Source organism: Pseudopodoces humilis, chromosome 10, assembly GCF_049639895.1.
Source record: "Pseudopodoces humilis isolate 2021_Gansu_Grassland_sample_001 chromosome 10, ASM4963989v1, whole genome shotgun sequence".
Taxonomy (NCBI): Eukaryota; Metazoa; Chordata; class Aves; order Passeriformes; family Paridae; genus Pseudopodoces; species Pseudopodoces humilis.
This window is the reverse complement of record NC_142209.1, coordinates 4,304,916-4,317,513: the sequence shown is the minus strand read 5'-3', so window position 1 is coordinate 4,317,513 and position 12,598 is coordinate 4,304,916. Positions and strand designations below refer to the sequence as shown.

The following is a 12,598-nucleotide window of genomic DNA, read 5'->3' as shown; positions in this document are numbered from 1 at the left end:
TATTTTCCTAAGCCATTTACTTAAGAAGCAGCTTAAATCTGTTTGCAGGAAGAAGCAGCTGCTGTGTCAGGTTTTATGACGCAGTTCTCACCAGCAGCTCTGTTGCACCGGGCACAGTGACTTGGCAGGTTGGCTGTCCAAAGGGAGTGCAGGCTAATTCCAGCCCATCCTTAGGATAATGTGCTGGTCACAGGGAGCTGGGCCACAGAGCTAAGGGCTCACCCTGGCTCTCTGCTCCACGTGCCAGTCTGAGGTTTCCAGCGCAGAGAATGATTTTCCTAAAGGTTGGTGACATACAGCAATGGGACAATAGTTAAGGACTTCATGCTTCCCTGGAGTACACAAGCCTTGAGGCAGCGTGCCTGCGGGAAGAGACATGGGGGGCAGAAGGAAAGAGCAGGACATTGGCAAGTGACTACTGAGAGAGAAGCAGGGCTGAGCAAGAACAGGACAGAGCAGAATGTACCACAGTCAAAAATATCCAAATGCTTTATAAAACCATTTTTCTATGTGAGCTACTGCTCTAGGATTTCTTTTCTATTAACTGAGATGAACAGCCATTGTTGCCAGATAACAGCAAAAGCACACAGCACTTCAGGGGAAGATAAGGCAAACAGGGACAAAAGCTGAAGATTAAATTTACCAGCCATAACGTTTTGTATGAATTTACCTCCACATCACTACCCAAAGCATTTGTCAGGAGAGGAGGCAGCATCCAGACGCTGTTGCAGCTTTCTGCAAAGGAGAGCTATGTGGAGCTTGTTTTTACATGACAAGAATGACAACTCTTCCACATGGACGCTGCCACTCAAAGGGAAGTGTACAGAAATGTTCATCATTTCACATGTGTACAGCCATGTGTACAGAAATGTTCATCATTTAAGGAAACCAAATAAACACTTGAAAAAAAAACCAAACAAACTCTAAGAAAAAAAGCAAATTACAGGCTCACTTCGAATGTATTTCTAGGTTAACGAAAGCATTTCCTCCTCCAGCCAGAACTTAAATTAGAAAGTGATACCAATTTAAATTGTAAAAATAAGAGCACTTGCTAATAATATAAAACCACAACTGAGTGTGGAGAAACTCAAAGATTAGTAGATAAATTAAATAACATAACATTTTTCCTTGTCTCAGGTGCTGCTACACAGGAAATATTATAAGGAAGTAATTCCTGAATAAGCAACTGCCTTAACCAATTAAACAAACAAACAAAAACATGCCATAAAAGTAAAATCCAGCTGACCATATTGTATTTCCTAGATCAAACCAACTATTCTGTCTCCAAATGCTATTCCTGAGGATGGTCAGGCTTACACTTAGTCCTGTGAAAATTTATAATAACCACAGTTAATTCTGCAGATCTTTTCTCCACTGCAGATCCTGAAGCACTGCAGCAGAGGGTTATAATAAACACCTCAGTACAACATCTGTTAAAAGCACTCTGGGGAATGCCAACTTGAATACAAATATTTGGCTTCAGGGCTTAAAATTTCTTCTTCCCTCCGTACCTCTAGAGATCTCTTAACAAATTAATTCCTGGATGTTCACACTATAAGAGAAAAAACCCCAGATCCTAAGCCCAAGCATCAGCAAATAGGCTGCCATTCCTCAGTCTGATAAAACAGTGTTATAAATGGCACCTTGTTTTAGAGAAACTGACTTTTTCAGCTCTGTGTTCTGCCTTGGGTCACACTTTATAAAGGACATCTGGGGGCAAACACTGCCTCCTCTACATTCTGGTGAAAGAAAGAATGCCATTGCTTTATTGTTTTCTTTCAGGGAAATTTTAATGCCCAGTGGAGCTATAGAAACTTTTTTTTGTTAGTGCTCACTGTGCTGATTTAGTAACAGTGTCAATATCATGTTTTTCTTTTGATGAGGAAAACGCTTAAAAGAGAATTTTGGTAACATTACACCAGCATATTTTTACGTGTATCTAGCAAAATGCTCTGTAAATAAAAGCTACATTTTCCTTGTAAATGGTAACAACTCTTTACTCACAAAGTCACTCCCAGAGTACACATCGTGACATTACAGGTGATCAGCAGTAACTTACCCTCTGGGTTTGTTGTAGAAAGCTTATTACGCATTAGTTGTGAGGGTCTCCTTCTGTGGTGCTGTGTTGAGGGCACTGTGCCATCTGCCCAACTTCTAGTGGATTTGGTTGTTTTTTAATTGAAGAAATCTTAGGACTTCAGAGCTTAAACCTTGCTGGAGTTATCTTTTTTTTGGAAGTATTTTCCAACCTCAATAACCATGAAAATGAGGAGCAGAACAAAACCATGGCACTTAGCTTACAAGCCCATCTTCCTTTAAGGGCCAGGAAGAGAGATTTCTTCCCCTTTGATCACTATTTACCTGCACAACACGAGCCTGATACTCTTTGCCTGAAGAAGGAAAACAACACTTTATTTTGCAAAATTATTCGAAGACGTTGATAGCTACGAGCTCAGGGGCATTTACCGTAAAACAAGGCGTAGATTTCTTCACGGCCAAACTAAAGCCCAGGCCGTGCTCTCCTCAGCCGCCCGTCCCTCAGAGCCCGGGGGGCGGGGAAGCTCCTGCTCCCGCCCGTCCCTCAGAGCCCGGGGGGCGGGAAAAGCCCCCGATCCCGCCCGTCCCTCAGAGCCCGGGGGGCGGGGAAGCTCCTGCTCCCGCCTCCTCAGGGGCGGTGCGGGCGGGACCGGTACCGGCTCCGTCACTTCCTGGGCCGGAAGGTTCCAGAGGTTCCACGGGGAGCCGCCATGGCCGTGGCGCGGGAGGAGGTGAGGCGATTCCCGGCGTTGTTCCCCGGGCGCTGGCGGGGCTGTGTGCGAGGGGCAGCGGTGTGGCCCGGGCTGGGAGGCGGGGAGCTGTCATCCCCGCGTTCGCTGCGGGCTGTGGAGGTCTCCCCCTGCGGCGGTGCGTGTTGAGGGAGCTGTGCCATCCGCCCAGCTTCTATTGGTTTCTGTTGGTTTTTTAGCGTATGAAGAGTTAAGCAATTAAGACAGTTGTCTTAATTGAAGATGTTGGAGGTATTTTCCAGTCTTGTGCTCTGAGATGGCCGTGGTTGAGCAGGGGAGTTGCACCCTTCCAGCGCGAGCCATTCTGTGAATTAAGATTCTGTGGTTGTACATCTCTACAGGAGTGGACAAGGGGTGGGGAGGGGATGATTCCGTACTTAACTGGTTGTAGTGGGAAACTAAACTACTGACCTGATAAAGCTGAAACTCCAACATCTGGAACACGTGAAATTGTCATAAAAAGCTGTGAGCCCTGAGCACAAAGAATTTATCTGATGTATAAGTGTGATCCTTTGTTTTTGAACCAGTTGCAGAAAGATTTGGAAGAGCTTAAAGAACTGCTTACGAATGCCACTAGGAAGCGGGTGCGTGATGTCCTTGTGGCAGAGAAACAAAAGCTGGAGCTGGAAATCAAGAATCAGCCTCTGCCGAAGCCAAAAGATGTGGCAGAGGAAGAAAAATCATCGCTGGGAGGGTACACAGTGAAAATAAACAATTATGGTAGGATTATTTTTCTAGAGTTCCAGCATCTCTCTGGTGATGGCAGGGTGGCATTACTGGGAGTTTGAGTTGCCACTTAGCATCATAGTGAAGCCTTAAGTGTTTAATTCCACACTGGACACCCCTCTGTAAAAGCTACCTCACCTTTACCTTGCCATCCGAACCCTGGTGTGTATTGATCATGTTTGTGTGATAGTGTTTGGTGGGTTGCATCAAGTATCCTTGCTGTACCAGCTGGTATTTTTCCATTACTTGGTGTTTAGTGGGAATGAAAGAGTAAGTTTTGGCTTCTCTGATTGCCATGTAGGTGAGAGGAGAGGGAATTACTCAAGATGCAGGGAGTAGGGGAAGAAGTGGGTCAGGGAAACTGCAGCAGGAGCAAACAGCTGGCTCTGACTCCCCCTGCACAGCCTGGATTGCTCTCGTTTGACCTGAGCTGATACGTGGGTTTTCTCAGAATTTGCAGGCCTTGGAGAACAGGGCTACGTGGGGGGACCTCCCTTTGCTCTAAAGTTATTCCTGAATAATTCATGTTTTCCTTTTATCGCTCTGAAAATTGCATCAGTAAGGCAAAGACCCTAGTTGTTCTAGCGGGCTTTGTGGGGCAAATTGGAGTGCATGAAGCTTATGGAGAAAGGTGGAACTTAATCTCTTTTTTTTCACTTCCAGGTTGGGATCAGTCAGATAAGTTTGTTAAGATTTACATCTCTTTAAATGGTGTCCAGAAGCTTCCAGCTGAGAATGTGCAGGTGAATTTCACAGAGAGGTGAGTTCATCTTGTATCTCAGCAAGAACACTGAAATGCAGGAGTATTGGATTTTTTTTTTCCTCTACTCCCTTTTTTCTTTTTTTTTAAACTTCAGCTGTAGTAGCTTTTAGTAGCACTTGAGGATATCAGGGTGTTTTCATTTAACAAGTGCACCTCACGTTTGACAGGGCACATAGTGTTAGCCCTGGGCATTTGTGGTGATAGAACAGAGGTGTACATTAAGGAAATTCGATTTTCCTAGTTTGTTGGTAGAAAAAATCCTAAAGATCTTGATTTGTTGTGCAGTTTGGATTGGTCGTTGTAATTTCTCTGTTGAAATTGAAATGAACGTTTTGAGAGCCCTGGGAATAAAGTAATTCAAGCCTGTTGGGCTGCTTTCCCAAGAATTACTCTGCTTTCCTAAAAAATACGCCTGCTAAAGGGTTTTCAGACAATGCAGTGATTGGAACATTTGTGCCTTTCCTCCATCCTCTTTCTGGGTCCAGGTCATTTGATCTTCTAGTGAGGAATCTGAATGGGAAGAACTACACCATGACCTTCAACAACCTCCTGAAGCCCATCTCTGTGGAAGGCAGCTCTAGAAAGGTCAGTGCACCTTGTCTGTTAGAGGTAATTTAGGGCCCTCACAAAGTGTTGTGTTCATTGCCTGGCTAGTTCAGGAGACTCGGTTCTAATGTTCAGTCCCTCCCTTCTGCTGCTGAGTTTCTGCACTGTGAACATGAGTCCTACTAATCTGTGATTGTCATAACTGTGGAATTAGTCTCTGGAATCCTATTTCAAGAGATCATGTCTGGATATTTAATAGCTCACCAACAGGATTTCAGAAATAATTAAGCAGAAAATACCACCAAGTGTTCATTTGCATCTTTGTGCTTCTAAATACCTCTGAGAAATTCTTTGCGATTTTAAGAGATTTGTCAGCAGACTGAAATCTTGGGAAGCTTAAATAGGCTTAATTCCCAAAGCCAGGTCTGAAACCTGCTCTGCCTTAGTTAGGATGTGTTGCTTCAGAACTGAACACTGGTGTGGTGGTTTAGCCCTAGCAGGGGGTTAATTTTCTAAGGGAAATATTAATTCTATCCCAGCCAAAACCAGGACAACTAGTAGTAACATTTTACTGCTAATGATTAGTGATATCCATACTCTGCTGCTTGTGGCACCTTTCTAGGCTTAGAGGTGTGCCATATACTTCCTGTGAGTTCTCTGTTGTGCTTGGTGACATCAGATGTGAACTACTGGTTCAATTGAAAATTGGCCTAAAATGAGTACAGAGTGAAGTTAAACCAGCTGAAATAAATGAGAGTGATGCTCTGGTGATCTTTAATACAGTGTGAAAGTGAGCAGTGGTCATGTACTTGTTAAGCCAAGCTAAAGCTGCAGTAGAACCTTGTCTGCTGTGGCATGCAGGAGTTCTTTGTGAAATTTAGGTCAGGGTTGCAAGTCAGAAGGCTTTGTAACTTGCAAACATGTTGCAAGATTGAGCAACACCCTAAAATTAGTTTCTTATCCTTGGAGAAATAAATTGGAGGCGCCTCTACCTGAACTTGGTATGCTTGGAGAAGTCTTGTAAATATAGTCAGTCTTTACCAGGCAGCCCTGGCTACTTGAGCATCCTTTGAATCACTGAATGGTGTTCCTGCAGCATTTTATGTTCTTCTGTATTGGTTCCATAAGTCTGTACTAGTATTATATTAACCACATATGTGAATTGTCCAGAGCTTAATATAATTAAGGAGTTAATACTTTGTGCCCTGAGGCTGAGTACGTGCTATAATTTTTGTATGCTGCATGATAATGGATAGCTGAGAGAAAGGTTTCAGGAATTCCTGAGTATGGAAGAGGTTTATGTTACAAGCTAACCTTTCTCATTTTCACTGGCATCCCATTATGAAGCATTCTAAATTCATGCCTTGCTGTTCACCATACAGATAAAGACAGACATGGTCCTTGTGATGTGTAAGAAGAAGCGGGAGGAAAAATGGGATTGTCTCACTCAAGTGGAAAAAGAAAGCAAAGAGAAAGAGTAAGTGTCTTTCCAGCCCTCCGTCTGGTTTTCCATTTCTCATTCTCTGTGTTGTTTAAGGACTGTTGGGAGAGATCTGTACCGACTGCAGTAATTCTGGGGAATGTTGGTCTGGGGGACAGGCCCTGAGATGTCTGAGGATCTTAGGATAAGATCTCCTGATGTTAGGTGGGGATTTCTTTTGGTACTTGAAGGACTGCAAGTGGAAGAAATATACTTCTGAGTAGCTACCACTCCTCTACTGGTCTATTGCTAATGACAAAGGCTGAATCATAGGACATATGATAGGGAAGACCTGCAGTGAGAATTCTAAAGGGAATCAACCAATTAAACATTCATTTGCATTTTGGTGGCTGCATTCATTGCAAAAACTGCATTAGTGAGGTGACTGTTTTTAGATCAAGTGTATATTATATAGAAATACATAGATGTATCTCCTGCAGGTCTACTGGTCAAAACAATTATTGTTACCCGTGTGGGAAGTGTCTGCACAAAAATCCCAGCATGCTTTTGGCAAAGCAGGTCTTTAGTCATCTTCTACTTACATGATTTTCCAGAGTCTCAGGCCACTCTCTAACACTTCAAGTGCTTGGGAGCAGCAGGCAGCTTAGATATACACAGGTATGAGGGTGGTGAATGACAGCAGGAAACGCCTGGGGACAAAAGACTTTCTAAAATATATATATATATATATATAAATATGTATATCATATAATGATTTAATATTATTGTACATGTATAGCCACCTTGAAGAATGAAAACACTATTGAGAATGTTACCCCTGCCAGCAATTAATTTTGTGTATGTTTGTGGAGTGATTATCTAAAACTGATCAGGCATAAGTGCCTGAATTTAGGGCAAAACAGCCTTCTCCACTCAAATGCTATCACAGGAGATTTAAGAGGAAGTGACTTGACAATTAATGAAGTTTTCTGGAGAGGCAGGGACACTTTATTAGACCTGTGTCTTATGCAGAGAATTCCCAAAGATTTACTGTTTGTCATACAAACGGCTCCAGAAATGCTGGTCCCAGCCAGGGTCTGTGCAGCTGATGGTTAACCCTGAGTGTGAGGAAATTGCTCCCTCTGCTGATCTGTTTTCATCTGCTGTGTTTTTGAGCTAGACTGCACTAGGAACTACCTACAGGATTTTGGAAAGTGGGATGGAGAGGACTTTAGCCAAAGAGGGCATTATTTATAGTCAGGTCATACAGGCCGTTCCTCCACAGGTGGCACTATTCATCACCTGAGAAAATTGCTTTGAAATGCAATGTGTTAAAAAGTCAGTTAACCTGTAGAGATCATCTGAAAAATGGGAAGCAGAAAAAAAGCCTTTTGGTTTGTGAATGTGGTCTCTAAAGAACTTGATGTAGTCATTTTTCCATTTTTATTCACTTGTCACATAACACAAGGCAGGTATTGGCATGTTCTGTGTCTGTTACATTTCACTTCTACTTCCTACAGTTAATTTTGGGCAGTGCTTCCAGGGTCATGTTTACTGCAAATTGCTTCCCATTGAAATACTGTCCTACCCCATGGGACAGCTCTAGCTGTACAACTCGGCTTGCACTCGGTTTAAGGGTATTTCTTAGGATTCTTCCTATTTGGAAGCTGACTGAGACTGCTGCGATCTGAAGACTTTGCCAAAGCAAAAGTCCTGTTACCAGGATGTTTCAAACAACTATTAGCATTTAATTTTGTTGGGTGTACCTGACCTTCTCATGTATCCGTCTTGCAGGAAGGCTGCCTATGACACCGCAGATCCTAGTGAAGGGCTAATGAACATTTTAAAAAAGATGTATGCGGAAGGGGACGATGAGATGAAGCGCACCATCAATAAGGCCTGGGTTGAAAGCAGAGAAAAGCAGTACAAAGGTGACATACCAATGGATATCTGAAAGTACTCTAAGGGCCGCCTTAAAACTGATCTTCCATGTGAGACATGCTGTGCTGCAAAGATCATCGTTTACATAACCTTCTTCCAAGCAAAGACAGTCATTTTCCATTTCAGGTTGGAGAAAATATTTAAATAAAATAGCTTATAAAGCATTTCCTTCAGTCAAGTGGTTCAGCATTTTCTGAGGAGTGAAGCATAGGGTATACATCCTTACCCCTCCTTGAAAAATCATCTCAGATGAGTGGGGAGTGCTGTGAGACTGAGAACAGAACGTAAAAATAAAGGAATCTTAAACTAGGATGGGTCAAGGCCTCTGTTGCCAGTGGCAGCTGTACCCATGTGGTTGCTAGGGCTAGTGTCACACTCACTTCACTTCAGGGTGTAGCTTTTTGATTAAATACAGGAAAGTGCCGAACTGTAAAGCATGTCACAAAGGGAGAACTGAAGAAAGTAGAACCACATCCTAAGCACTTGATAGTAAAACAGGAACAGTATGGTGTTAATCCTGTGGTATTCAAATTTAATGAGTACTCTCAGAAACTATTCCTGTCTAATAAATACTATGAATTTTGGAAATCAAAATGCTTGTGCCTGCTCTGAGCATCGTGGGATGTCTTTGAGATGCCATCAGTCAGGATGCAGTCCACAGTCAGCAGCAGGAGAGCAGGGACAGGGAGCTTGCCCTGGCTCCAGCAGTGTAAAGCAGGAAACAAGGGATAAGCTCCACTTTTTCTGTCAACTTTGAAAGGGTTTTAAGGTAAGAAGTATATCAAGATGGCTTATATGCCAAAATATGACTCGGCTGGGTGTGGTGAGTTGCTGTCAGTTTGCTGCTAGTGGTATTTGGCCTTTTTATTGCAACCTCCCAGCCTCTGCTGGGGAGGGGGACAGAGCAGCCACTGCCCCCCCCTTTACTGCAGTGCTTTGAAGAAGAGTACAGGACAAACATGACCTTAGCAGCAAGCCTGTTGTCAATTGTGTCCTTCCTGCCTCCTCCTCTCGTGTCTCCCAAGGACAGATTTGTTGTTACCTGTGAATTAAGGAAGCCATTACTCTCCTATTAGGGTCTGGACTAGGGCTTCCTTGCTACCTTGTTCTTGAAGCATTGGACCGAGCGCTGCACTACGAACAGGAGAAATACCAGCACAGTATAGTTAACAGGTCCTTTAGCCACTTTGTCTGCTCGTTAATACACGTATAGGTTTAGTTAGCATAGCAAGAGTATCTGAACTTGAGGCCATGTTTTATTCCCACTCTGTGCTTGCCCTTGTTCACAGCAGAATACCACTTTGTCCTGTTGTGCAGTTTTATTGATGCTTTTACCCAAATTACCATGATGAACTTAACCGTATGGTGGCAAAAAAAAAAAATGCTTAAACAAGCCCTGTGCTGTATGTCTTTATTTCTAATGTTGGCCATACCACAAACCTCAGCTTAGTTTTGCAACCATCCATTTTTCCTCACAATCAAACTGTCTCTCACACAGACCAGTTCAGTGCAGTTGTGCTGCCGCTTGTCAGCTGATACCAATTGTAATCCAGGGAGTTTAATGAATCAGCACAACTTCTTGTCCTTCCCTTATTAGATTGACATTGATGCTGGACTCTGAGGCAGGACAGTCTTGCTTTCATTACACACACAAATGAGCCTGGTTTGTTTCCTCTGCCTGAAAGCACATCCACGTGGTGATTATTACCACATGGATCTCTGTACACCAGACATCTGAGCATGGTCAGCAAAGTGGCGGAAAACAATTCTGCTGAGCCTCCAACGCCGCTTAACCCCTCGAGGGCGGGATGTCAGGACACACCGGTTCCGGATCCTCACAGGGCAGCTGTCCCGGGGCAGGGCAGCAATCTCTTTGTCAGCCACTTCCTAAAACACAACACAGCGCAAGAGTTTATCTGTGTTCCCCGGGATTTAGAGGGGCCTTACTGCCAGACTTCAAAATCATAGAGTAGGTACCATCACAAGCTTCTCTACCACCTCATGAATAAGCTTTGCTATTTAATTGGGAACTTTCACCTATCTTCCTCACTCAGCCCACCCTTTCTGGGCATTCCACCAGTGAATGTAAACTGATCCCCAAAGAGACCCCCAAATTAATCTTATTACACAGAACAGTCTCAAGCCACTAATTATAACCAGTCAAATCAGCTTGTTTCTGTCTTTGTTCCAGGGTGAGCTAGCCCTCTAAGAAACCCCAAATTAAACCTTATGAAACTCAAGCCAGTTAGTCAAAAAACCACTTGGCTTTCTCCTCATTGCAGGCTTGGCTAGTCCTTCAGATGAGCCAAATTTAAATATATGTTGTTTATTAACTGCCTGCTGAGGTAGTATGCTTTGATGTCAGTAAAAGGGATCTCATACAGGGTACTTCAAAAGGTGTTGTAGGATTTTCTTTCAGGGCTTTTTTCTGTATTGGTTTTGCCTCATAAGGACTTCCAGCACCAGTCAGACAGGCCTGAGAACAGTGAAGTCAATATATAAAAGCAAATTGATACATTTTCTCTACCAGGATATCTAAGTATCATGGCCAGAACAAATACAGGAATAATCTAATATTTGCAAATGTTTTTGGTGCTTAGTAAGGCAGGCTGAGAGCAGGGCAGTCAATTTTTAATAACAGTTTTAACACCCAGATCCAATGCAAGTTTTGCATTCTTGTAGCTCTGGTAAGAGGTAAAATTAGATATTTCTAATTGCACAGATTGGTGGTTTGGGCTAGATCAGACATTCAAATTTTTAAATAAGAAAAAAAAAATCTAGAGTTTATTATTCTGAATTACTGGAAGTAAAGAAAATAGGTTTGTCAATATATGTTAGGGGCAGTGTGTGGGGGGTGAAAAAGTGACTTCACTGTATGTAGTGTTACACACACTGCTTACACAAGCAGTGGTTGCAAAAGACCCCACAGCCCAGTGCACACAACCTCCAGTCAGGTGAATATGCTGTTGTTGTAAACACCCCCAAAAAGCTGAAGTCACTGTAGAACATGACATAATTCTGTGCTTGTGGGCTGGGGAAACACAACATTTGTGACCTAGGACAGCCATTTAGGTCTATAAAGTGCCTGCTGTGGCCTTGAGCACACCACAGCAGCAGGAGCCACATGTGGGTTCATGCCCTGGCTGGGCACAGCCAGCTGCTGGTACCTGCAGCTCCTTGGGAAGGATGGAATTCTTCCGGATGGCGTTGATCCGCAGCCTCTCATCTGCATGCTCGTATGCCATCTTCCTTCTCTTGACATCCCGCAGCATCCTCCAGTCCACGTAGTAGCTCCGCACCTGCCTTGGGCAGGGTGAGGGAAGAACCTGATTTAAAAAAAACCACATTTTTGATACCTGCCTATTGCACATAGTTTGCCCTAGTCAAGTATGAACTATTGTTTCCATAAAGAATGGAATATCCTGAGTTGGAAGGGATCCACAAGTACCATCGATTTCAATGCCTGGCACCAACACGGCCCCCACCATGTACCTGAAGAGCCTGTTCCAGTGACCAACCACCCGCACAGGGAAAACCTTTTGCTAATATTCAATTGCTAATTTGCTAATATTCAGCCTGACACAGCTCCAGACGTTCCCTCAGATCCTGTGTCTCCGGCATCGTTTACTCCTGGATCACACGTTACACTTCTTACACCTCATCGCTGTCTACATCTTCCTCACGAGGGGCAGCACCGATCTTTGCTCCCTCTGACGAGTAAGTGATGCCTTGAGAGCTTTAGCTTTCATGTTTTCCAGATTCTGTACTGCACCAGTATATAACTCCGAACTTCACATAAAGTTCTCTCCACAGAGAGACACAAAGAGCCCCAAGCTACACCGAACGCTACCTAACACCGGACCCGCGATATTCCCGCACCGCGGGGGCAGGGCCGAGCCCGCAGCGCTCAAATACTACCCGCATCTCCCCTGCCCGCTCCCTGGAGCCTCGGCTGGGCGGGCAGGGTCCAGGAGAGTCGCGGGGAAGCAAGGTAAGAAGAATGGAGGGGAGGGAGTCGGTCTGACCTGCCGAGCCGCCCTCAGCGCCCAGCACAGCGCGGCCGCCGCCATCTTGCCGCTGCTCCGCGCGTGCGCGCTGTGAGGGCGGGTGCTCGCCCTCAGGCCGCTCCCGCTGCGTTCCCAAAGTGCCCGGCTTTTTTAACACTCTGCGGCTGGAATTGTGGTGAGAGCCCCAGCCGCATTTGAGAGCTGTGCTATATATATATATATATACATATATATATATATATGTATATATATATATATATATATCTCAGAGGTGCTGTTAGGGATCGCTGGCACCGCCCGTCATTGGAGGCAGCTGAATCTGCCACACAAACATCAGAGGCCGGCCTTGGGTGCAGCAAAGGTATCCCAGATCGAAAAGGAACGGCTGTAAAAATGACAGGGAAAGTTG

At 44.2% G+C, this 12,598-nt stretch overlaps 2 protein-coding genes across 2 annotated transcripts; one reads left to right on the top strand and one right to left on the bottom strand.

Annotated features, from left to right (window-relative positions):
- Positions 1 to 2,649: 2,649 nt before the first annotated feature.
- Positions 2,650 to 8,355, top strand: CACYBP (calcyclin binding protein). Its single transcript, XM_005528713.3, has 6 exons — positions 2,650 to 2,768; positions 3,314 to 3,506; positions 4,176 to 4,272; positions 4,761 to 4,860; positions 6,204 to 6,298; positions 8,036 to 8,355. The coding sequence occupies exons 1-6, from the start codon at positions 2,748 to 2,750 to the stop codon at positions 8,193 to 8,195; spliced, it is 666 nt and encodes a 221-aa protein (XP_005528770.1). The 5' UTR covers positions 2,650 to 2,747; the 3' UTR covers positions 8,196 to 8,355.
- A 1,224-nt stretch (positions 8,356 to 9,579) lies between these two features.
- On the bottom strand, positions 9,580 to 12,300 carry MRPS14 (mitochondrial ribosomal protein S14). Its single transcript, XM_005528712.2, has 3 exons — positions 12,208 to 12,300; positions 11,350 to 11,508; positions 9,580 to 10,069 (listed from the first exon to the last, which is right to left on the bottom strand). Exons 1-3 carry the CDS (start codon positions 12,250 to 12,252, stop codon positions 9,887 to 9,889), a joined length of 387 nt encoding a protein of 128 aa, XP_005528769.1. The 5' UTR covers positions 12,253 to 12,300; the 3' UTR covers positions 9,580 to 9,886.
- Positions 12,301 to 12,598: the final 298 nt, after the last annotated feature.

Excerpts from the sequence above, each read along its gene's own strand:
- MRPS14 (XM_005528712.2), bottom strand. The coding sequence starts at position 12,252 with ATGGCGGCGGCCGCGCTGTGCTGGGCGCTGAGGGCGGCTCGGCAG. Across the intron at positions 11,509-12,207 it reads CGCTGAGGGCGGCTCGGCAG|GTTCTTCCCTCACCCTGCCC; the intron begins GTCAGACCGACT and ends TTTTTAAATCAG. Across the intron at positions 10,070-11,349 it reads TCCTTCCCAAGGAGCTGCAG|GAAGTGGCTGACAAAGAGAT; the intron begins GTACCAGCAGCT and ends GTTGTGTTTTAG.
- CACYBP (XM_005528713.3), top strand. The coding sequence starts at position 2,748 with ATGGCCGTGGCGCGGGAGGAG. Across the intron at positions 4,273-4,760 it reads CAGGTGAATTTCACAGAGAG|GTCATTTGATCTTCTAGTGA; the intron begins GTGAGTTCATCT and ends TTCTGGGTCCAG. Across the intron at positions 6,299-8,035 it reads AAAGAAAGCAAAGAGAAAGA|GAAGGCTGCCTATGACACCG; the intron begins GTAAGTGTCTTT and ends TCCGTCTTGCAG.